Here is a 22,718-nt window from a genome sequence, read left to right on the forward strand (position 1 = left end):
CTTGGCGTGTGCTGGAGACCGCGCGGCCACAAAAGCCGGGCCAGCTCAGCATGTGGTCTCCTGTGTACTTAGAGTCCCATCCCAGGCGGGAGAGGACGTCGAGCCGACCGTGACTTATTAAATAATAGGAATGTGTTTTAAAAAGGGACACTTCCTCATTCTGATCCCCCACCCTGCTAAGATTCACATACTCAGGGAAAGTTTCAATGAAACATACAGGAAACGGAAATGACTTAAGTCTCGCCAGCACGCCAGTCGCACGGTATTACCCGCCTCTCTGGGGTCCTTCTATGGGGCTGCCCTCAGCATGGCCTGAGCAAATATCTAACATGTCTACAGCAAATAAATCCCCAAAGTTTGTATCCTCCCTTTCTTTAAAAAAAAAACAAAGCCTTCCTAAGCCTCGTGCAATGTCATACAGGACTTAATCCAGTCTATGAAGTCGCTTCTGTCTCTAGAATGCCTGTTTCTGGACCCAAGGCCTAGTCGACTTTCCCCGCCTCCAGTTCCACGCCCTGGCCAAGGGGCCTACATACTGTCAAGGCGGCACCCACAGCAACTTCCTTCCTCTCTGGGCAAGATGGCGGGTGGCGAGGCCGGAGTGACTCTCGGGCAGCCGCACCTTTCTCGTCAGGATCTCGCCACCTTGGTAAGGTTTCGCTTTGAGGGGATGCTGAGTGAGCTGGGGAGTGAGGATGGCCTATCCTCCCAGGAAGGCCTTGGGACGAAGCAGTGGCAGGGCCGTCGGCAGCGTGCGGTAGCGTGGGGCACCCAAAAGCCAGACGCCCTAAGCTGCGCTGAAACAGCGGCTGCGCCTGGTCCAGTCCGCGAGCTGAGCGTGAGCATGTGCGATGGTGGGACCTTAACCTCCTGAGGGAGTCGCTGAATTCTTGGTTGGTTATTAAAAGTTCCAACCTTTCAAAGTGTGGGATGGGGGCTTTATACTCTGGAGACCTGCTAAGGCTCCAAGACACCTTTTTAGTGAGTCTAGGCGTCTTGTGTAACGAGGAAGGGCTTTTTTTTATTTAACAGGGTCCCAATCATCAGGAAAAATTAGTTTGAACAGAAAAAGCTCTGAGAAGTGGAGAAATCTATACAGATGGTAGTTGAACAGCTCATTACAAAGATAGTCGGGAAAAGTTTTAATTTTCTTATGCAAGATGTTTTAAATGTCTTTCTCATTGCAGGACGTTACAAAATTGACACCACTTTCACATGAAGTTATCAGCAGACAAGCCACAATTAATATAGGTAAGATAAGAATATCAGAGGCCTGACTTATGTGTATTTTTCAATCTCTCCTTTTATGTAATTGCCTGAGTAAGTGTTGAATATTATCAGTGATACTGTGTGCCTTTAGTCTGAGCTACTAGGGCGACTGAGGTAGGAGCTTGAAGTTCCAGACCAACTTAAACAATAGTAAGTTTACTTCCAAAAGAAAAAAAAAGTAGCTGCTGAGCACTTGTGAGAAAAACATGTGCTATATTTGGAGAGGAAAGATAACTAGTATCATTTATGTCCCATTTACAGGCTACCTGAGGGAAAAATAAAAATGCATGTTAAATTTTATAGCATGCAGCAGTATGTAATCATTTGGAACACAAGTTTAAGGAAGAGGTGAAAATGCAGTTCTTCTTGCTACGTGGGGTTTTTTGTTTTTAAGGGCAGCGTTTATGAAAGTTTTATTTGAGATATAACCTATGATTAAGGAGAGTGGTATTTTTTTTGTCTTAATTGGTATCAGAACTTTTGAGAAGTTGTGTTAGTTGCTAAGTTTCCTACACATGTTCCAGAGACCAAAGGGAACTTTAGAGTAGTCAGATCAAAATAACTGTTTGCAAATTCTGGACATTTTGAGAGTTTGTACATACAGCACAAACTAGTTAAAAGTAACTCAACTGTGAGTGAATGAGAAAGTTACAAATAATGTGGTGTCTTGAAAGCATTTCAGTAATCAAATTTAGGCTCTCTTTTCATGCATTCCTATTTTGGATATCAGGGTTTATCATATTTATTTACTTCTAGATATATTCAAGTGTTTCTTAGCATAGAAGATTTTGAGTATTTTTATAAGATTAAAATGGGCAGTCAGAAGTGGAGCTGTGGCAGTCTTATGATTAAAAATATACGAGTCAGCAAGCTCTGCCTGTAATCATAATCCTATCTCCTTAAGCTGAGATTCACAGTTCAAAGTCAACCCAGGCAGAAAAATTCATGGGATTGTCATTCCAAAATAACTAGAAAAGGTAGGGCTGAAGGCATTGCTCAAGGAGTAGCATAACAGCTGAGCAAGCAATCAGAGTGAGCCCATGATCCTAAATAAACACTAAATACTAAGATAAATAGCTTTTCCTATGCTGTTTGGTTGTGTAAGTGTCACGGGGCTTGAACTCTGGGCTTGGGCGCTGTCCCTGAGCTCTTCAGATCAAGTCTACCTCCCTACCCCTGGAGCTACAGCCCTACTTCCATTTTCTAGTGGTTAATTGGAGGGAGATAAGAATCTCTTGGTCTTTAGTGGCTTGGCTGGCTTTGAACTGGGATCCTCAGATCTAGTCCTGTGTAGCAAGGATTAAAGGCGTGAGCCATTGCGCCCACCTGCTGTGTATTTTTTTGTGTTTTTTAGAAGAGCTGCTGGTACTAAGGAGTGAAACTAGGGCATTGCTCGTGCTAGGCAAATTCTCTATAACTGAGCTTCATCCTCAGCCCTTTAATATAAATTTCTATTTTGAGATAGGGTCTGTTGTTCAGGCTTGTCTCAAAATTGTGAGCCTTCTGCTTTTGTGTATAGCTGGTATTGGAGGCATGTGCCAAAAAACTTGTTGAATGTCTCCCCCCCACCTTTTTTTTTCTTTTTGCCAGTTCTGGGGCTGGAAATTAGGGCCTGGGAACTGTCTTTGCGTTTCTCCTAGCTAGAATTCTACAACTTGAGTCACAACAATGCTTCCAGCTTTTTCTGTGTATGTGGTACCAAGGGATTGATCCCAGGGGTTTGTGCTTGCTAGGCCACACTCCAGACCCCTGAATGAGGATTTTAAATAATGTTGCATAGAAAGTGCTTCAAGAATGCCTTATATGGTGGCTCACACCTGTAATCCTAGCTATTCAGAATGCTGAGATCTGAGGTTCAACGCCATCCCAGGCACAAAAGACCTGAGACTCTTATCTCCAATTAACTCTAATTAACGCCTAGAAAAGCGGGGCTTCGGGGCCGGGAGTGTGGCCTAGTGGTAGAGTGCTTGCCTAGCATGCATGAAGACCCGGGTTCAATTCCTCGGTGCCACATAAAAAGGAAAAAGCTGGAACTGGTGCTGTGGCTCAAGTGGTAGAGCTCTAGCCTTGAGAAAGCTCAAGGACAGTGCTCAGGCCCTGAGTTCAAGCCTAGCACTGGCAAAAAAATAAAATAAAATAGAAAAGTGGGGCTTGGCTCAAGGGTAGGGCGGTAGCCTTGAGCCTGAAGGGCAGAGAAAGAACCCAGGCAGAGTTCAGGCCCCATGACCCACAAAAAATGTGCTTCAAGAAGCCAGGCTTTGTGTTTCACGCCTGTGATCCTAGCTACCCCAGAGACTGAGATCTGAAGATTGTGGTTCAAAGCCAACACGGTACTACAAAGCCCTGAGATTGTTATCTCCAATCAATCTCTAGAAAATAGGAAGTGGGTCTGTCACTCTAGGATAGAGCAGTATCCTTGAGCTGAAGAACTCGGGGAAAGCGCCCGTGCTCACCCAGATTTCAAACTCCATGATTCTCTCCCCCCCCCCCCCCCGCCCAAAAAAAGTGCTTCAAGAGGTCATTGTGCCTATAAATTCAACACTTGAAATTAGCAGGAGGGTCTCAGGTCAAAACTACCCTCAAAGGAAGAAATGGAAGGAAAATAGGTGAGAAGGGAAATTATGCCATCCTATATTAGTACAAGTTTTTAATGAGAAATAATGTGGAAGTCCTTGTTTTATATCAATATTTAAGCTTTGGGTTTTGGGGTTTTTTTTTCTTGCCAGTCCTGGGCTTGAGCTCAGGGCCTGAGCACTGCCCTTGGACTTTTTCAAGGCTAGAGCTCTACCACTTGAGCCTCAGCACCATTTCCAGCTTTTTTCTATGTATGTGGTACTGAGGAATCAAATCCAGATCTTCGTGCATACTAGTCAAGCACTCTACCACTAGGCCAAACTCCCAGCCTGTGACATACAATTTTTTATACTCTCAACAATATTTTCAAACTATTAGATGCAATTGAATACATGAGTTAGTATTTAAATTTATTTTCATTGTCAAGGTGGTATACAGAGGAATTACAGTTGTATATGTAAGATAAAACATTTCTTATCTACATTGTTACCCCACCCTACTCCCACTTTCCCTCTCTTCTCCCACCCCTGAGTTGATTTTTATGTACTTTTTCTATAGGTACAATTGGTCATGTGGCTCATGGGAAGTCCACAGTTGTAAAAGCCATTTCTGGTGTTCACACAGTCAGATTCAAAAATGAACTGGAAAGAAACATTACAATCAAGCTTGGATATGCTAATGCTAAGGTGAGCTATCTCTGGTGGAACTTGTAGCTATTTAACTTTCATTGTGCAAATAACAAATCCAAGTCTTTTTTTTTTCTTATTGAAACTTAGATTTACAAACTTGATGACCCAAGTTGTCCTCGGCCAGAATGTTACAAGTCATGTGGAAGTGGTACACCTGATGAGTTTCCTACAGACATTCCAGGGACTAAAGGGAACTTCAAATTAGTCAGGTGATCTTTTGGGGGCTAAAAATAATTTGCATTTTTATTATCTTACCTTTGTACTTTTTGAGACATTGAGCACTTACCTTAATTGCTGAATATATTTCCTGTTTGTTTGCTTTGCTAGCCCTGGGGCTTGAACTGGGCCTGGGCACTGTGACTGAGCTTCTTTTGCTAAAGGCAAGCATTCTACCACTTGAGCCGCAGCACTTCCAACTTTGGCTGTTTATGTGGTACTGAGGAATCAAACCTAAGACCTCATGCATGCTAGGCAAGCACTCTACCAGTAAGCCACATTCCCACCCTCTGCTTGGTTTTTATTGCTTGAACTTAAAATCAAAAAGTCCTTTCTTTTAAAATTAAAATATTAGTAAGAACATTCTGTAAATTAGCCAGGCACTATTGGCTTGCTGTTCAGGAGGCTGAGATCTGAGGATCCGTTTAAAACCAGCCTGGGCAGAAAAGCTGGGAGATTTTCATCTCTAATTATCCAGCAAATGACTATAAGTGAAGGTGTGGCTCAAATGGTAGCAAGCCAGTCTTGACAGAAATAATGTGAGAGCCTGAGAGCCGGGCGTGGTGGCTCACTCCTGTAATCCTAGCTACTCAGGAGACAGATCTGAGGATCACAGTTCAAACCCAGCCCAGGCACTAAAGTCTATGAGACAAGAAAAACCAGAACTGGTGCTGTAGCTCCAGGGGTAGGGCGGCAGCCTTGAGCTGAAAAGCTTAGGGACAACCACAAGCCCAGAGTCCAATCAACAACAAAAAAATAAACTTAAAATCTTTGCTGCAAGTTTCTTCATTCAGTAGGGCCTGTCCTTGGGCAGGGATGTGTGAGGGTTTTTTTTGTTTTGTTTTGTTTTGCCAGTCCTTGGGCCTGAAGTCAGCCTAAGCACTGTCCTTGGGCTTTCCTCAAGGCTAGCACACCACCTCTTCCACCTTTTCTATGTATTTGGTATGGAGGACTTGAATCCAGGTCTTTGTGCATGCTAGGCAAACACTCTACCACTAGGCAAAATTCTGGGCCCATGTATAAATTTTTTTATGGACTAGATCTGGCCTAAATGTCTTGACTCTTATAGCTATTTTGATTATGATAGTATAAACAAACAATTTCTTCTGGTTTCTTGTTTTGTTTTGTTGTTGGTCTGTCATGCAGCTTGCACTCTGGGCCTGGGTGCTGTCCCTGAATTCTTCAGATCTACCACTCCAAGCCACAGTTTCACTTCCAGTTTTCTGCGGGAGCTGGCTTTTGAATACTGATCCTTTGATCTCAGACTCCTGATTTAGCTAGAATTACTAACATGAGTTAGCAGGGCTGGCTACTATTTTTCTTCTTCTTTTTTTTTTGCCAGTCCTGGAACTTGAACTCAGGGCCTGAGCAGTATCCTTGGGCTTTCTTAAGGCTAGAGCCCTATCACTTGAGCCACAGCACCATTTCTGGCTTTTTCTATGTATGTGGTACAAGGGATCTAACCTGGGTCTTTGTGCATGCTAGGCAAATATGCTACCAATAGACCAAACTCCCAGCCCCGTGTCACTAGTTTTTTAGTGTTCAAAAATTCTGAGCATATACTCTGCCATTCTGTATCATATTCACAGATCAGATTATGGGGTTACTTTTCAGATTTTTGCACATAGCTCCTTTCATTTCATTTGCTTTGTAATCTGTGCTCATTTCATTTTCAACTAGCTAGTAATCATCCTTCTGAGGTCTATAAACACTTGAAGTCAGGGCCGGGAGTTTGGCCTAGTGGTAAAGTACTTACTTGCCTGGCATTCAAAAAGACCCGTGTTTGAGTCCACATACATAGAAAAAGCTGGAAATGGTGTTGGGCTCAGGTGGTAGAGCTGTAGCCTTGAGAAAGCCCAAGGATGGTGCTCAAGCTGAGTTCAAGCCCCAGGACTTGCGGGAGGAAACACTTGAAGTCATATAACCATTTTCAGAAGTAATTATTTCCTATGTGATTTAAGTAATCTGTAAGTTGTATGTGTAAGTAGTGATTGATCTTAAAGTTTATTATTATTTCTTCATTGTTAGACATGTCTCCTTTGTTGACTGTCCTGGCCATGATATTTTGATGGCTACTATGCTGAATGGTGCAGCAGTGATGGATGCCGCTCTTCTGTTGATAGGTAAAAGCATCAGAATTGGTTTGGAAAATGAGTGTGGAACAAGTCCAAGTGGAGTTTATAAAAGGGAACTGAAGGGGCTAGGAGTTTGGCCTAGTGGTAAGAGTGCTTGCCTAGAATGCACAAAGACCCGGGTTTGATTCCTCGGTACCACATACATAGAAAACCTGGAAGTGGTGCTGTGGCTCAAGTGGCAGATTGCTAGCCTTGAGAAAAGCCCAAGGACATTACCCAGGCCCTGAGCTCAAGCCACACAACTAGCAAAAAAGGGGGGGAAGGGGGGCCTATGAAGCCTTTTGAGGTTGTAACTGTTACCTTGGGGTACAGGAATAGTAACTAAATTGCCATTCGGGATTACAGTTGTTCTCACCAACCTCCATACACAAAACATTGAAGTTGATAGCTTAGGAGAATTCTTAGCATAGTTTCCAGAGAAAAACTGTTAATAGGTTCGGGAGTGTGACCTAGTGGTAGAGTGCTGGCTTGGCATGGCCCTGGGTTCAATTCCTTGCTACCATATATACAGAAAAGGTCAGAAGTGATGCTGTGGCTCAAGTGGTAGAGTGCTAGCAGCCTTGGGAAAGCCCACAGGCTCTGAGTTCAAGCCCCAGGACTGGCAAGAAAAGAAAAAGCATTAGTATCAAAATTTTCTCATCTGGGAAGTGGCCCTGTGGCTCAGGGAATAAAGCGCTAACCTTGAGCTGAAGAGCTCAGGGACAGCACCCAGCCCCAGAGTTCAGGTCCCACGACCAACAAAAAAAACAAAAACAAAATACTAAGTAGTTGAAAAAAATCTCCTCATCTAAGGCACATTATGTATTTACTTTTTTGTGTGAAAATTCATATGTACATGTAATCAGTTTTTTTCCATCTGCTGTTTGCTCTTAGTTATATTTGTTTGATTTAGATGCAAATCTCATTCTTTTGAACTCTGGGCCTGGGTATTGTCCCTGAGCTCTTCAGCTCATGGCTGCAGCCCTACCCCTTGAACCACACGGCGCTACTTCCGGTTGTGCCTGGGCTGGCTTTGAACCCAGATCCTCAGATTTCAGCTTCCTGAGTAGCTAGGATTACAGGCATGAGCTACCTAGTGCCTGGCTGCAAATCTTATTCTTAGTAGTGGCTAAAGGTATAATTCTTTAGAGCTTGCAAGAAACCTGAACACTGGTGCCTCAGACCTGTAATCTTAGCTACAAGGAGGCTGAAATCTGAAGGTTGTGGGTTGAACCAAGCCCAGGCAGGAAACTCCATGAAAGTCTTATCTCCAATAAACTACTAAAAAAGCTGGAGGTGGTGCTGTGATTCAAGTTGTAGAGAACTCACCTTGAGCAAAAGTAGCTTATGAACAGCGCCCAGGCCCACAGTTCAAGCTCCAGAACTGGCAAAAGAGAAAGGCCAGGGTGGCCAGGAGTTTGGCCTAGTGGTACAGTGCTTGCCTAGCATGCAAGAAGACCTGGGTTATATTCCTCTGTACCACGTATATAGAAAACCAGAAGTGGTGCAGTGGCTCAAATGAAGGAGTTCTATCCTTGAGAAAGCCTAAGGACACGAGTTTAAGCCCCAGGACTGGCAAAAACAAAAGGCCAGGGTGGAAGCATGACTTAAGTGGTAGAGCACCAGCTATGCCAGCTAGAGGCCCTGAGGTCAAAACAGGATACCAACCCACAAGATTGCAAGTGGTAGGATATCTGAACATCACGCCTTGAGAAGGATGATTGTTACAGTGCTGCTATTTGTTTCTTTGTTACACCCTATTGGTTATCTTCCTAGTTTTGGCTCATCTATTTTAAAGGGACATCCTCTGCCCATCCGGTGCTAAGATTAGATACAGCCAGGGGCTATCCTTTATACCTGAATGAAAGCTGAAAGCTGGCAATGAGAAGTCAAGGCTCCTTGTTTGCAAGTTTCTTGCTTAGGAGGAGAAATGTGAGGTAGTAGTGGTTGGAGGTACATAATGAAACCGAGCTAGAAGATAGAAGTTTGGCAGTAATATGCAGGACTTTAGCCTTAGTAGGGCTACTGAAGTTTCCTTTAGTAGATGCCAGTGCTTTTTTTGTTATGGTGATAGTTATGATGCATACAATACTGTAAACTGTACGATTTAAGCTATTTACAATCTACAATTCGGTGGCATTAAGTGTGTTTGTAGTTTTGTACAATGTAGCATCATCACTAACTGGTTCTAGTTTCTGTTTCCTTACTACAAAAGGAAAGCCCAAGCTCATTAAGCCTTCACTGCCTACTTCCTAGCAATCAATAATCGTTTTGGCTTTGTGAATTTGCATGGTCTAGATATTTCTATCTGTTCTTACGGATCTCTATATTTTTTGTCAACTAGCTGGTAATGAATCTTGCCCTCAGCCACAGACTTCTGAACATCTGGCAGCCATAGAAATCATGAAGCTGAAGCATATTTTGATCTTACAGAATAAAATTGATTTGGTGAAAGAAAGCCAGGCTAAAGAACAATATGAACAGATTCTTGCATTTGTACAAGGTAAAATGCCTTAATAGGCAGTCACTAATATCTGGTCTTATTTCTCTATCAACTACTTGTTAGTAACATGCTATAACTAGTGAAATGTTTCTGAATCTTACATGCTGAAACAGTTTCCTCCTCTTGAAGTACTAGGGATTGAACTTGACTTTGCACTTGTCAGGCAAGCAGTTCAGTTTTATTTATTTCCATTCTGAAAACTTAGCAATAATATTAAATAAAAATCCTCAAGGCTGAGCACAGCTCAGTGGTACAGTGCTTGCCTAGCATGTGTGGAATCCTGAGTTCAATCCCCAGTATAACCCACTTACCTTGGAAAAGAAAAGACCCTCAGTTCTAGTAAAATGAACTGGAAAAAAATGTAATCTTGATAACGTCACCTCTATTATTTTTCATTTTAGACAAGGTCTTATTGTTTTCATTGGATTCTCTTAGCTTTGTTTTCTTCTTTCTTTCTTTGCTTCTTAGAAAGGTTAACTTCCTCTGAACCCAGTTCTGTCATGTGGTAAAGAATAAGTCATTTTGATTAAAATCTAATTATGTTTGGTCTGTTTCTTTGACCAGCCTGTTTGACATAAAGAGCAAATATTATGTGTGCTAGCAGTCTTTGATGAGCAAAGAGTCTATAATTTTATCTTGGACATTTATTGGGAGGTTAATTGCATGTTAGAAATCTTTTTAACTAGTAAAGCACTTGTTCCCAAGAATGTTGTTTTATTCCTTTAATCGGGTTTGTTGTTTTTGCTACATTAAGTATGTCAATATAATTTGAACATTTTTTTCCCCTTAAAAGGAATACAAGTCATTTTCTGGAGTTAAAACAGGGGTGAAGAGTTGTCCCCCTTCTAAATAGAAAAGTCACTTTGTACTTTTTGTTGGCATTTGTGTGAGATGTTAGACCTCCGCTGTTTTAATAATTTTAATTTTATGTAATACAGAACAAGTTGTACAAATTGGAATTTTGATGTTTCTGAATTTTTGTCCTGTAGGCACCGTAGCTGAAGGCGCTCCCATTATTCCAATTTCTGCTCAGCTGAAATACAATATTGAAGTTGTCTGTGAGTACATAGTAAAGAAAATACCAGTACCCCCAAGAGACTTTACTTCAGAACCCCGACTTATTGGTAAGTGATTGAAGGCATCTTTTAGCTACTCTTTTCTACATTGGTGATTCTCCTTTAAGGGTATTGATTAATATCTTCTTTTTCTATAGTGATAACAAAGGGATAAGTTTTTCAAACATGCTTCACTCTGAGATTGTATTGCTAAATGACAAGTCTTGACTGCAGTGGAAACAACTGTTGCAGTGCTCAGTTACTTTACACTGTAGTAATAGTATTCTCTATAGAATTCTAACATTTTAGGATGTTAAAATTTCTATGTAAATGATTGTGACTGTACAATCAAGGAAGGCCTAAGACTGCATTTTTGTTTTTCTTTTGGATACAGGAGTTTGAACCCAGGGCCCTGCACTCTATCACTTGAGCCATACGGTCCTTCTGTTTGTGTTTTGTTGGGGGATAGTACCTTGGCCAGTAAGCCACTGGTGCCCACCCACCCTCTTACATTTTTTTTGAACTCAGCCTGGGCACTGTTCCTGGGCTCTTCAGCTCAAGGCTACCGCCCTACTCCTTGAGCCACAGCGCCACTTCTGGTTTTATAGTGGTTAATTGGTGATCAGAGTCTCATGGACTTTAGTGCCTGGGCTGGTTTTAAACTGTGATCCTCGGATCTCAGCTTCCTGAGTAGCTAGGATTGCAGGGGTTAGCCACCACACCTGGCTGTAAATTATTTTTATGGTTGCATTTTTTTTTAGTTTAACAATGTATTATGGTCATTCTTTCAGATTATTCTATTTTTTATACTTACAGGACAGAACAGATAATCGACAGTATAATTATGCCATAATATGCCACTTGTTGATGAACTTCTAAGACTATAAGACTTATAAGACCTATAAGACTATAATGAACATTAGAGTAGCACTGGATTTTTTTCTTTGCCAATCTTGGGCTTGAGCTCAGTCTGAGCTTGGACTTTCTCAAGGCTAGAGTTCTACCACTTGAGCCTCAACACCACTTCTGGCTTTTTCTATGTATATAGTACCGAGGAATCGAACCCAGGGCTTCCTGCATGCTAGGCAAGCACTCTACCACTAGGCTAAACTCCAGGCCAGTTCTGGATTATTTTTAAAAGTCAATTCAGAAAAGACTATTTCTTCTAACGTTAAAATTAACAGAAGTGTCTTTGTTTTCTTTCAGTTATTAGATCATTTGATGTCAACAAACCTGGCTGTGAAGTTGATGATCTTAAGGGAGGTGTAGCTGGCGGTAGTATTCTGAAAGGTGTATTAAAGGTAAATTGAGTTTCTCTGTTATGATTTTGATTTTTGTTTTGTCGTCTTAATCAGAAGTCAGGTTGGGGCAAGATGGATAGAGAATTTTTTCTCATGGAGTATTCAACATAGATTTGTTTGCTTTTATGCCTTTAGAATGTGCCTGTCCTTTAAATCTCATAGAGCATGTCTGGTAAGGTAGTTAGCAAATATTGGATGGGTCTGATTTCAAGAGTTTTGTTTATTTATTTTGCCAGTGCTGTGGCTTGAACTCAGGGCCTGGGCACTGTCCTTGGGCTTTCTTAAGGCAGTGTTCTACAACTTTACTCATAGCTTCATGCATGCTAGGCAGACACTCTTGCCACTAGGCCGGGCTCCCAGCGCCTCAAGAGTTTCTTAAACATCTGGTTATCACTTAAAATAGAGAACTTTGTTTTTGTTTTGGCCAGTCCTGGGCTTGAACTAAGGGCCTGGGCACTGTCCCTGAGCTTTTGCTCAAGGCAAGTGCTCTACCACTTGAGCCACAGCACTATTTTTGCTTTTTTGGTTATGTACTACTGAGGAATTGAACCCAGGGCTTCATGCATGCTAGGCAAGAACTCAAGCAGTAAGCTATATTCCCAGCCTTTTTTTAAGTAGAAGAAAGTACTATTCAGTTTTGTAGTCTTCCACAACCGACCAAAAAAAAAAAAGAGCCACTAGCACCCAGCCCTGATGAAATTCTTATAGGTAAATGACAATCATGTTGTTCTGTAGTAATTCTCATTACCAATTTTTTTTACAGGTGGGCCAGGAGATAGAAGTGAGACCTGGTATTGTTTCCAAAGATAGTGAAGGCAAACTCATGTGTAAACCAATCTTTTCCAAAATTGTATCACTTTTTGCAGAACATAATGATCTTCAGTATGCTGCTCCAGGGGGTCTTATAGGTAAGAATTTCCTTCTTAAAAGTATTTGTATTACTTTTCATGGGAAATAAGTTATTCAAAAAAGAGATGTTGCCAGGCACAGTGGCTCACCCCTGGAATCCTGGCTTCTGAGGATCACAGTTCAAAGCCAGATGGGGAACTAAAGACCAAGAGAATTTATCTCCTATTAATCACTAGAAAAAGGGAAGCAGGGCTATGGCTCAAGGCTTGCGGTGGTAGCTTTGAGCTGAAGAATTCAGAGACAGGAGCACCTAGATTTAGAGTGTGTGTGTGTGTGTGTGTGTGTGTGTGTGTGTGTACATACATGTGTATACATGTGTACACACATGCTAGTGATTAAACTCAGGGCTTCAGCATCCATAATAACATATAGCAAATCTCTGCCACTGAGCTATCCCAGGATTCATTCCTCCCTCCTTCTTTCTTTCTTTCTTTCTTTCTTTCTTTCTTTCTTTCTTTCTTTCTTTCTTTCTTTCTTTCTTTCTTTCTTTTTAGGGAGGGACCATGGGGCTTGGACTCAGGTCCTGGGCATTGTCCCTGAGCTTTTGTTCTCCAGGGTAATGCTCTACCATTTGCACCACAGCTCCACTTCTGGTTTTCATATGGTTAATTAGAAATAAGAGTCTCATGGATTTTTCCTGCCTGGGCTTGCTTTGAACCATGATTCTCAGATCTCAGGCTTCTGAGTAGCTAAGGTTATAGGCATGAGCCACCAGTGCCTAGCTCCTTATTTTTAATTTTCCTTTTTTTGCGTGTGCTGTCCCTAAACAATTTTACTCAAGGCTATCAGTCTACCACTTGAGCCAGAGCTACTTCTATTTATTTATTTATTTGATGTTTAATTAGAAGTAATTTCACAGATTTTTTTGCTATGGTTGACTTTGAACCATAATCTTCAGATGTCAGCTCCTGAGTAGCTAGGCTTGTGGGTGCCAGTCACTAGTGCCCAAATACAACCTATGCATTTTTTAAAAAAAAATAGATGAAATAATGCACATAAAATACCTAATAGAAAAATTTTTCCTCTTTTTTTCCCTTCTTACCTCCCCTCCCTTCTTTTTTTTGGCCAGTTCTGGGGCTTGAACTCAGGGCCTGAGCACTGTCCTTGGGTTTTCTCAAGGCTCTACCAACTTGAGCCACAGCACCATGTCTTTTTCTATGTATATGGTACTGAGGAATCAAACCCTGGTCTTCATGTATAGTAGAGAAGAGTAGCTTTTTAACTTTGAGAACTCTTTAGATTTAATATCAGCCATTCTTTTTGTGGTGATAACCTCCTTGGTGTCTTTCCTGAGCTTCAGCAATTGATCTTTTTTCTCGACCACTCAAGGCACAACTAATATATTTCAAAGTAGATCCTGTCTTTAAGCTTGCCTGCTTGCTTGCCTATCCTCCCTCTATCCTTCCCCTCCCTTGTGTTTCTTGAGAAGAGGCCCTTGCTGTGTACCACAGTATGGCTTTAAGTACTATATCCTTCCCTGCAGAGTTTTAGGATTATATAGATAGGCACATCCATGCTGAGCTTCTATTCTAGAGAGAATTAACAGGAGGCTAATATTGTACATGCTACCTGTAGTGAATTTTGTATCTTTTTGCCCTTCAGTGAAAAGACTCATTTTGAGTTACTATTGATCCTTGCTATTGCTTAGACTATAAATCAAGAGAATCTTTATATTCTCAGTTGTCCAATGAATCTATGAATTTACAAATCTGTTTCTCCAGATCAAACAAGTTATGTCTCTATAGCTACAGAAGTAGGTATTAAAATGTATAGGTAGGTATGTAGTGTGCTTATTTGACTAGGCTTTTAAAGAAATAATTCTCTTGGTAGATATTTTAGAAAATAAAAGTTGGGTTGTGTGCATGTTCTTTTCCATTAGGAGTTGGAACAAAAATCGATCCCACTCTGTGCCGAGCTGACAGAATGGTGGGACAGGTTCTTGGTGCAGTTGGGGCTTTACCTGAGATATTCACAGAATTGGAAATATCCTATTTCCTTCTTAGAAGGCTCCTAGGTGTCCGTACTGAAGGAGATAAGAAAGCAGCAAAAGTAAGTGCTTTTTATAATTCTGTCTCAGAAGAAGTGATAGACAGTTGTGTGAAAGCCAGTTTTGAATTGTATTCTTTCTTCTGTGCCCAACAAGGTATTAAGATAAATTAAGATGAATCGGTTTGTTTGTTTATCAACAGTCCTAGGACTTGAACTACTAGCCTACCATGAAACCACATTCCTAGCCTTCCCCCTTTTTTTGCCAGTCCTGGGCTTGAGCTCAGGGCCTGAGCACTGTCTTTGGATTTTGTCAAGGCTAGAGCTCTACCACTTGAGCCTTAGCACCACTTTTGGCTTTATTTCTATGTATGTGGTACTGAGGAATTGAACCCAGCCTTTGTACATGCTAGGCAAGCACTAGGCCCAACTCCCAGCATCCTAGCCCTTTATTTTCCATATGTTTTTATTGTAATTAATAGCAGGATTACATTATATTCACCAGACAGAAGGTGCATTACTTCACAAACATTGATACCGTTTCTCATGTTTTGGTCCCCATTTCCCTCCCCTCACTCCCACCCCTCATCTTGTTTTCCCCCCTTCCCTATCCTATTTCAAATAGCCAAATAAACATATGTACAATATATCAGATAATAAGGTAAAATACTGTAACAATGTGAGATAACCAAGGGACAGCAAAAGAGATGAGAGAGAACACAGTACATTAAGGACAACAATCATACATTATATAGTTTTGTTTCTATTTCCTTCTAGCCCTTTTTAAAAATTAATCTTATACTATGTTGGCAGAGATGGGAAAATTGACACTTAATGTTGATACTTAAAAAAATTGGGTGTGCCAAAACCTTGCCCTGATAATTTTCTCTAGTTTACTTTTTAAAAAGTGTGTAATATTTAGTATTAGGCTCAATTCAAAAGGCAATGTATTTCTTTTAAAAATGTATACTTTGGGGCTGGGAGTTTGGCCTAGTGGTAGAGTGCCTGCCTAGCATGCACGAAGACCCGGGTTCAATTCCTCAGTACCACATACATAGAAAAAGCCAGAAATGGTGCAGTGGCTTCAGGGTAGAACACTAGCCTTGAGGAAAGCCCAAGGACGGTACTCAGGCCCTGAGCTCAAGCCCAGGACTGGCAAAAAAAAAGTGTATACTTTTAGATAGCCAGGTATGAAGTTTCATGTGTAAGACTAGCTACTCAAGAGGCTGAAATCTGAGGATCCCAATTTGAAGCAAATCCATGAGATACCTCCAAAACACCAAAAAGCCAGAAGTGAAGCTATGGCTCAAATGGTAGCACCCTTGAGTAAAAACACTTGGGTGGGGGAGGAGTTTGGCCTAGTGGTAGAATGTCCAGCATGCACAAAGACCTAGGTTCGATTCTTCGGTACTGCATACATAGAAAAAGAGCTAGAAGTGGTGCTATGGCTCAAGTGGTAGAGCTCTAGCCTTGAGAAAGTCCAAGGACAGTGCTCAGGTCCTGATTTCAAGGCCCAGGACATGTACATGCTCACCTGAACACATACTCTATATAAAATCTTTACAATATTCTACACACATGCTATTTCTTCCTGTTTTCTTTTGTGGGTCATGGGGCTGGAACTCATGGCCTGGTCACTGTCCCTGAGCTCTTGCTCAAATCTAGTGTTCTACCACTTTGAGCTTGAGCCACAGCTTTCCTTGTGGCTTTCTAGTGGCTAATTGGAAATGAAACTGTAATGTACTTTCCTGTCAACATATCTCTGAACTCTAATATTCAGATCTTAGTCTCCCTCGTAGCTACGATTATAGGCATGAGCTGCTGGCAACTAGCTTGTCATGTGTTTTAGAATTCCTTTAGTACAAACTTGACTATTTTTGTCTCATCTGATGTACCGAAACATGAATTTATTAAAACTATGGTCTGATTTGGGGCTTTAGGCTAATAAAACTTAGTGTTCCTTGTGCAGTTGGTACTAGCCAATTGAATAGAGGCTCATAGAGTTCCAGAAATCAGTTTAGATACAAAAATAGAATTGGATCTCCAAAATCACCTTACTAACAGCTCCCATAAAGCCATTTCCCTATTTTTCTCTCTCTCTCTCTCTCTCTCACACACACACACACACACGAAATTTTATACCTCATTTCTACTGTAGGCGGAAGGTCTATAGTTTAAAAAGCTAAAGTCTTAAATGCTCCAAAATTCTCAGGTTTTTTTTTTTTAGCACTGATATGTTGTTACCACTGAAAAATTCCATACTTGACTTCATGATGAGTCATAGTCAAATGCAGCTGCACTGAATACTGTGGAAAATTGTAAAATTGCCTCAGGTTGTAGGTATAAGGTGTACATAAAACATAAGTCAACAAGTCTCAGGTGTCTCAAGACTAGTGCTCTACTACTTGAGCCATAGCACCACTTTCAGCTTTTTCCGTGTATGTGGTACCTAAGAATCAACCCCAGGGCTTATTCCATGCTAGGCGAGCACTCAACCACCAGGCCAAACTCCTGGCTCAGAATGCTTTCATTTCTGAGCATTCTCAATAAAGATTACTCAACTTGTGCATAAGTTGAAACCTTTCTTTTTCTTTCTTTTTTATTTTTTTTCCTTTTTGCCAGCCCTGGTGCTCAAACTTAGGACCTGCCTGGGCACTGTCCCTGAGCTTCTTTTGCTCAAGGCTAGCACTCTACCACTTGAGCCACAGCATCATTTCCAGTTTTTTCTGTTTATGTGCTACTGAGGAATCGAACCGAAGGTTTCATGCATGCTAGGCAAGCACTCTACCACTATGCCACATTCCCAGCCCTAACTTGAAACCTTTTTCTTTTTGGTCGGTTGTGGGGCTTGAACTCTGGGCTTGGGCACTGTCCCTGAGCTCTTCAGCTCAAGGCTAGTAGTACTCTACCACTTGAGCCACAGTGCTACTTCTGGTTTTCTGGTGGTTAATTGGAGATAAGAGTCTCACTTTAGTGCCTCAGCTGGCTTTGAACTGCAAACCTCTGATCTCAGCCTCCTGAGTAGCTTGAATTACAGGCATGAGCCACTGATGCCTGGCCTAACTTGAAACATTTTTTTTGCCAGTCCTGGGGCTTGAACTCAGGTCCTGGGCACTGACCTTGAACACTTTGCTCAAGACTAGTGTACTTTAAGGCAGATTTTGTATGAAATCAATGGGTACCAAATCAGCATTCTGTTTGCTACCTTTAAACTGTAAGTTATCTTGACTTTAGAGTGTTTTTCATCCAATTTCTTTCCCTAGGTACAAAAGCTATCGAAGAATGAAGTGCTTATGGTCAACATAGGATCCCTATCGACAGGAGGGAGAGTTAGTGCTGTCAAGGCTGATTTGGGTAAAATTGTCTTGACTAATCCTGTGTGTACAGAAGTAGGAGAGAAAATTGCCCTTAGTCGAAGAGTTGAGAAACACTGGCGGTAAGTTGATTGGCCTTTGCCACTGTTTAGTAAAGAGTCAGTTTCTTTAAGTTCTTTGTGTATAGTTTTTTATTGTATTTTATTGTCAGGGTGATGTGTAGAGGGGTTAAATTTATATTGGTGAGATATTAAGTACGATACTTCTTGAACGTTGTTAATCCCTTCCCATTCTTTTCTCCCACTTTCCCTTCCCCTGAGAGTTTGTATAGTATTGACTGTCTGGGTCTTTTTGAAAACTTCCTTTCAGTAGACTTGATTTGTAGTCCCAAGTACTGCCTTTGGCTTCCCTTTTCTATTTGACACAGTCTATGAAAAGACTAATTAGCTGAGTATTAGTGGCTTAGACCTGTAATCCTAGATATACAAGAGGCTAAGATCTAGAGGATTGTGGTTCAAAGCCAGTCCAGACAGAAAAATTGGTGAGATTCTGTCAAAATTAGTAGCCAGGTGTGGCTTAAATGGTAGAGCTGTCTGTGAGCATGTCAGCCAAACCAGTAAAAGGCCCTGAGTTCAAACCAAGATCGGCATTCATGCTCATTGCTGCAGGGTGATACTGCTTCCAGTTCCCTATAACTGGCTAAAACTAAGAAATACATATATTTCGATCCATTCCTTGTAACGACATATCTATACCTTTATCATTTCATACTTAAAATACGGTGCCAAAGACTTCTTATTTGCTTCATCCTTTATGACAGAAGAGCTTAGTCACTATGAAAGTGTTTTAGGAATGTTTTGACTGAGCAAGAGCTCAGCTGATGGTGACTGTTCCTCTAGTTCTTTTTCCTGTATCAGCTGAGGTCATGCTAATGGCATTGCAGTCTGTTGAGGTGCTGTAAGAGGAATGCATTTCTCAAAGAGAAGATGATAGAGAATGGGGTTTAAAGAAAATGCAGTTGATAGTGGTTTGTGTTTTGGGCATCGTTCTTAGGTAGAATAGCAGGACCTTGCGTGGATCTGAGGGGTAGGTATATTTGATGGCATGAAGGCAAGTATGTTCATGGAAACAGTTACTGTGAACTTTCTCTATGGAGGAGCAGACTTTGGAACATTTGAACTTAAAAGATGGGCAAGGCCAGCAGTCAGTGGCTCATGCTAGCTACTTAGGAGACAGAGATCCTAGGATCGCAATTTGAAGCCTGTCTTAGAAGAAATGTCTGTGAAACTCTTATCTGATTAACCACCAAAAAGCCAGAAGTGGAACTGTGGCTCAAGTAGTAGAGTACTATCCTTAAGCCACAGAAAAGCTCAGAGATAGTTTCTAAACCCTGAGTTTAAGCCCCAAGACCAGCACTGGAAAGCACAAAAACATGGGCAAGGTCAGGAGTTGGACCTGGTGATAGAGTACTTGTCTAGCATGCCCAAAAACCCAGGTTCAATTCCTTGGTTACCACATACATAGGAAAAGCTGGGTGCTGTGTGGCCCAAGTGGTAGAGCTCTATGGAGCCTTGAGAAAACCCAAGCCCCAGGACTTGGGGGGATGAGAAATATGGGCAGGTAAAACCATTTGTGTCATGTGAATATGTGTTGATGGAATGGACATGAAAACTCATAATCTCTCTTATTTTCATTCTGCAGTTTAATTGGTTGGGGTCAGATAAGAAGAGGGGTGACAATCAAGCCAACTGTGGATGATGACTGAAGAATCCCAGCTAAGTCATTTGGATGGAGTTAAAATTTGTCTTAACGATGTAGGGTATATTTTCAAAGCAATACTAGGGAATTAATTTCACAGCCCATTACCTTTATAGATAATTAAGGTTTTTCTCATTTTTTGGCATCAAAAATTTAATCTCTAGTACTAACAATATGGGATATACAACAAATGTCAAAAAGAAAAAAATCCCTATTGCTGGATTGAAACTACATTTTAGCAGAACATTCCCAATTATCTAGATCATTGCAGGTTTAAAATGAAACTGCTACCAGCCTTCATTGTAGCTCATATATACCAAGGAATTTGTCTGCAATAGTTTTTCTTTTTCATGCTTCATCTTTGAGTAGGTCCAGGCTGAAGGACTGTTGTACCAGTAAAAGCTGGAAGATAATTCTCAAAGACCAGCTTCCCTTTAGCCCATTGTTTTATATTGCTTTATTTTTGAGATTTTAAGTGAAAAGAAAATAAGTAGGGTCAATTGAAATTGACCATTAGAATATGAGTACCTGACCCCATAGACAAACCTTTTCCCTTAACTCATTTCCTAGAATGGAGCATAGGAAATCAGAGCCAGAAGTTCTCAACAACTTCTTCCATTGCCAGGTTGTTACTTCCTTGGTTACCTGAAATCTGACAGTCTTCCTCTATTGGCAAATAGTATATGCAGAGGTGAGAAACAGTAGGCCATACAAAGCCCTTGAAATCATGAATACATTCAGTGGGGGATAGCACAGATACATAAGCATTTTGTATGCTTGATGCCTGAGGCCTTGCACCTGATAATTTTGTATGGCCCTTAATTATGTCATAAATACCTACATTGCCCTTGGCATAAAATTTTCCCTGCCTCTGTATTAAAAGATACTAGATAACTAGTCAAGATCCTTCCAGGTTATATTTTCTATTTTGTTTGGGGGAGCTGGGAATTGAGCTCAGGGCCCCACTGTGCTATGCACATATGCTATCACTGATCTACCCCTTGGCCTGTTTTTCTTAGCTGTTCTGTTGATCATGTTAAGACATAGCTTCTAATGTTAGTATTCTTTGGGCCTAGCAAGAGGTAAAAATTATTTGAAAACAAGTAATGAGTGTGAATCTTTTTAACCTATTATCTGTGTCCTTTGACTTCCTGGGCTGTGCTTTTTTATATTTTTATTTATGTCTTTGCTTTATAAAAGATTTCATGTTTAAAGCTCAAGGACAGCACCCAGGCCCAGAGTTCAAGCCCTAGTACCAGCACCAAAAAAATAAATAAGTAAAATAGAGTAAAAGATCTTGTGGGAGCTCTGATTCCTAACTTTAGTTGACAGAATTGCTGAGGAAGGTTTTTTACAAGATTCTCCAGAAATTCTGTTCTAATTCACTTGGAGCAGAGCCTAGATTCTATTTTTTTGTTTTTAAACTTCTCTTGTCTGTACACAGGTGGCTCACACATATAATCCTAGCTACTCAGGAGTCTGAGATCTGAGGGTCGTGGTTCAAAGCCAGCCTAGGCAGGGAAGTTTTTGAGACTCAACTCCAAAATAAACAGCAAAAAGCCAAGTTGGAGGCATAGCTCAACTGGTAGAGCACCAGCCAAGTAATCAGGTGGCCCTGAGTTTAAACCCAGGTATCAGAAAAACAAAACTTCCCAGTGTTGGGGAACAAGTTTAGAGAGTTAAGAAGTAGGCATATTAAATAATAGTACCTTAATAAATTTTGGTATTCTGATAATATTCAATTTTCCTTTCTTAAATTTACATTGAAATGGGATTTCATTCCAGTCACAATAACGTGTTCTTTTGGATATTGAAGCTGCCTTGTAGAAATTTAGAAGCTGTGGTTGTGGGTCATTTAAATTGATACCTTTCGAGAAAGCCTTTTAATGTTATGTATTCGATTGATTTTAATGGGTTGCATTGTAGCATGAAGAACACATTTAAATAAACAAAGTTCTAAATCAATATTATATTTGAATTGTCATTACTTCTCAGCCTTTTAGCTAAGATCAAGTGTAGCATATCCACAATGTCCCCTTGTGTTTATAAATACTCTCCAGCCAAATTCTGAGATAAGACTCAAAATAGTGACTTTCCTTATTACAATTAACTTTGTGTCAAACAAAATCCAAACTATCTTATAATTAATGCTGTATAGCCGCATGAATTTCAAGTACTTTGCAAAGTACTCTGGTTAGTGAAATGAGTAGATACAGATACAAAAACATTGGAGCAGGGGCTGGGAGTTTGGCCGAGTGGTAGGGTGCTTGCCTAGCATGCACGAAGATCTGGGTTCCATTCTTCCATACCCCATACACAGAAACAGCTAGAAATGGTGCTGTGTGGCTCAAGTGGTAGAGCATTAGCCTTGAGGAAAGCCCAAGGACAATGCTGAGGCTGTGAGTGCCTTGAGTTTAAGCCCTAGGACTGGCAAAAAAATATTGGACCATACTGTCTTTTGGTTTTGTTTTCTGACACGTGAAACTTGAACATAAGTCTTAACATTGTTCCTCAGCTTTTTCCATCAAACCTCTTGAATTTGAAGTCAGTGCAGTGATTGCCAGCAAAAGACTAAAAACAAGGCAGATATTCTTAAAATATTCAAAGTTGAGGACTGGGATTTTGGTCTGGTGGTAGAGTGCTTGCCTAGCCTAGCATGCACGAAGACCCAGATTCAATTCCTTGGTACCACATACATAGAAAAAAGCAGGAAGTGGTGCTGAGGCTCAAATGGTAGAGCTCTAGCCTTGAGAAAGTCCTTGAAAGTGCCCAGGTCCTGAGCCCAAGCCCAGGACTGGCAATATGTGTGTGTGTGTGTGTGTGTGTGTGTGTGTGTGTGTATACACATATATATGTGTATATACGTACGTGCATGCATGCATACATACATACATACATACATACATACATACATACATACATACATACATACATTTGAGTATAGTGGCACAAGGTTGTAATTCCAGCACTCCAAGAGGAATAAGAGTTCCTGTAGCTCACACCTATAATCCTAGCTACTCAGGAGGCTGA

The 22,718-nt window shown here is 41.0% G+C and overlaps 1 protein-coding gene across 1 annotated transcript; it reads left to right on the forward strand.

Moving 5' to 3' along the window:
- The first annotated feature begins 511 nt into the window (after nucleotides 1–511).
- Nucleotides 512–21,653, forward strand: Eif2s3 (eukaryotic translation initiation factor 2 subunit gamma). Its single transcript, XM_090326850.1, has 12 exons — nucleotides 512–649; nucleotides 1,188–1,251; nucleotides 4,402–4,529; nucleotides 4,620–4,741; nucleotides 6,777–6,871; nucleotides 9,207–9,365; nucleotides 10,355–10,489; nucleotides 11,627–11,721; nucleotides 12,485–12,629; nucleotides 14,510–14,679; nucleotides 17,880–18,052; nucleotides 19,632–21,653. Exons 1-12 carry the CDS (start codon nucleotides 581–583, stop codon nucleotides 19,693–19,695), a joined length of 1,419 nt encoding a protein of 472 aa, XP_090182976.1. The 5' UTR covers nucleotides 512–580; the 3' UTR covers nucleotides 19,696–21,653.
- The last annotated feature ends 1,065 nt before the right edge of the window (nucleotides 21,654–22,718 follow it).

This window comes from Megascapheus bottae, chromosome X, assembly GCF_031878675.1.
Source record: "Megascapheus bottae isolate mThoBot1 chromosome X, mThoBot2.hap1, whole genome shotgun sequence".
Classification (NCBI taxonomy): domain Eukaryota; kingdom Metazoa; phylum Chordata; class Mammalia; order Rodentia; family Geomyidae; genus Megascapheus; species Megascapheus bottae.

Coding starts and splice junctions, on each gene's coding strand:
- Eif2s3 (XM_090326850.1), top strand. CDS start 581: ATGGCGGGTGGCGAGGCCGGAGTGACTCTCGGGCAGCCGCACCTTTCT. Junction 6,872..9,206: donor TGCCGCTCTTCTGTTGATAG/GTAAAAGCATCA, acceptor TTTGTCAACTAG/CTGGTAATGAATCTTGCCCT. Junction 10,490..11,626: donor TTCAGAACCCCGACTTATTG/GTAAGTGATTGA, acceptor GTTTTCTTTCAG/TTATTAGATCATTTGATGTC.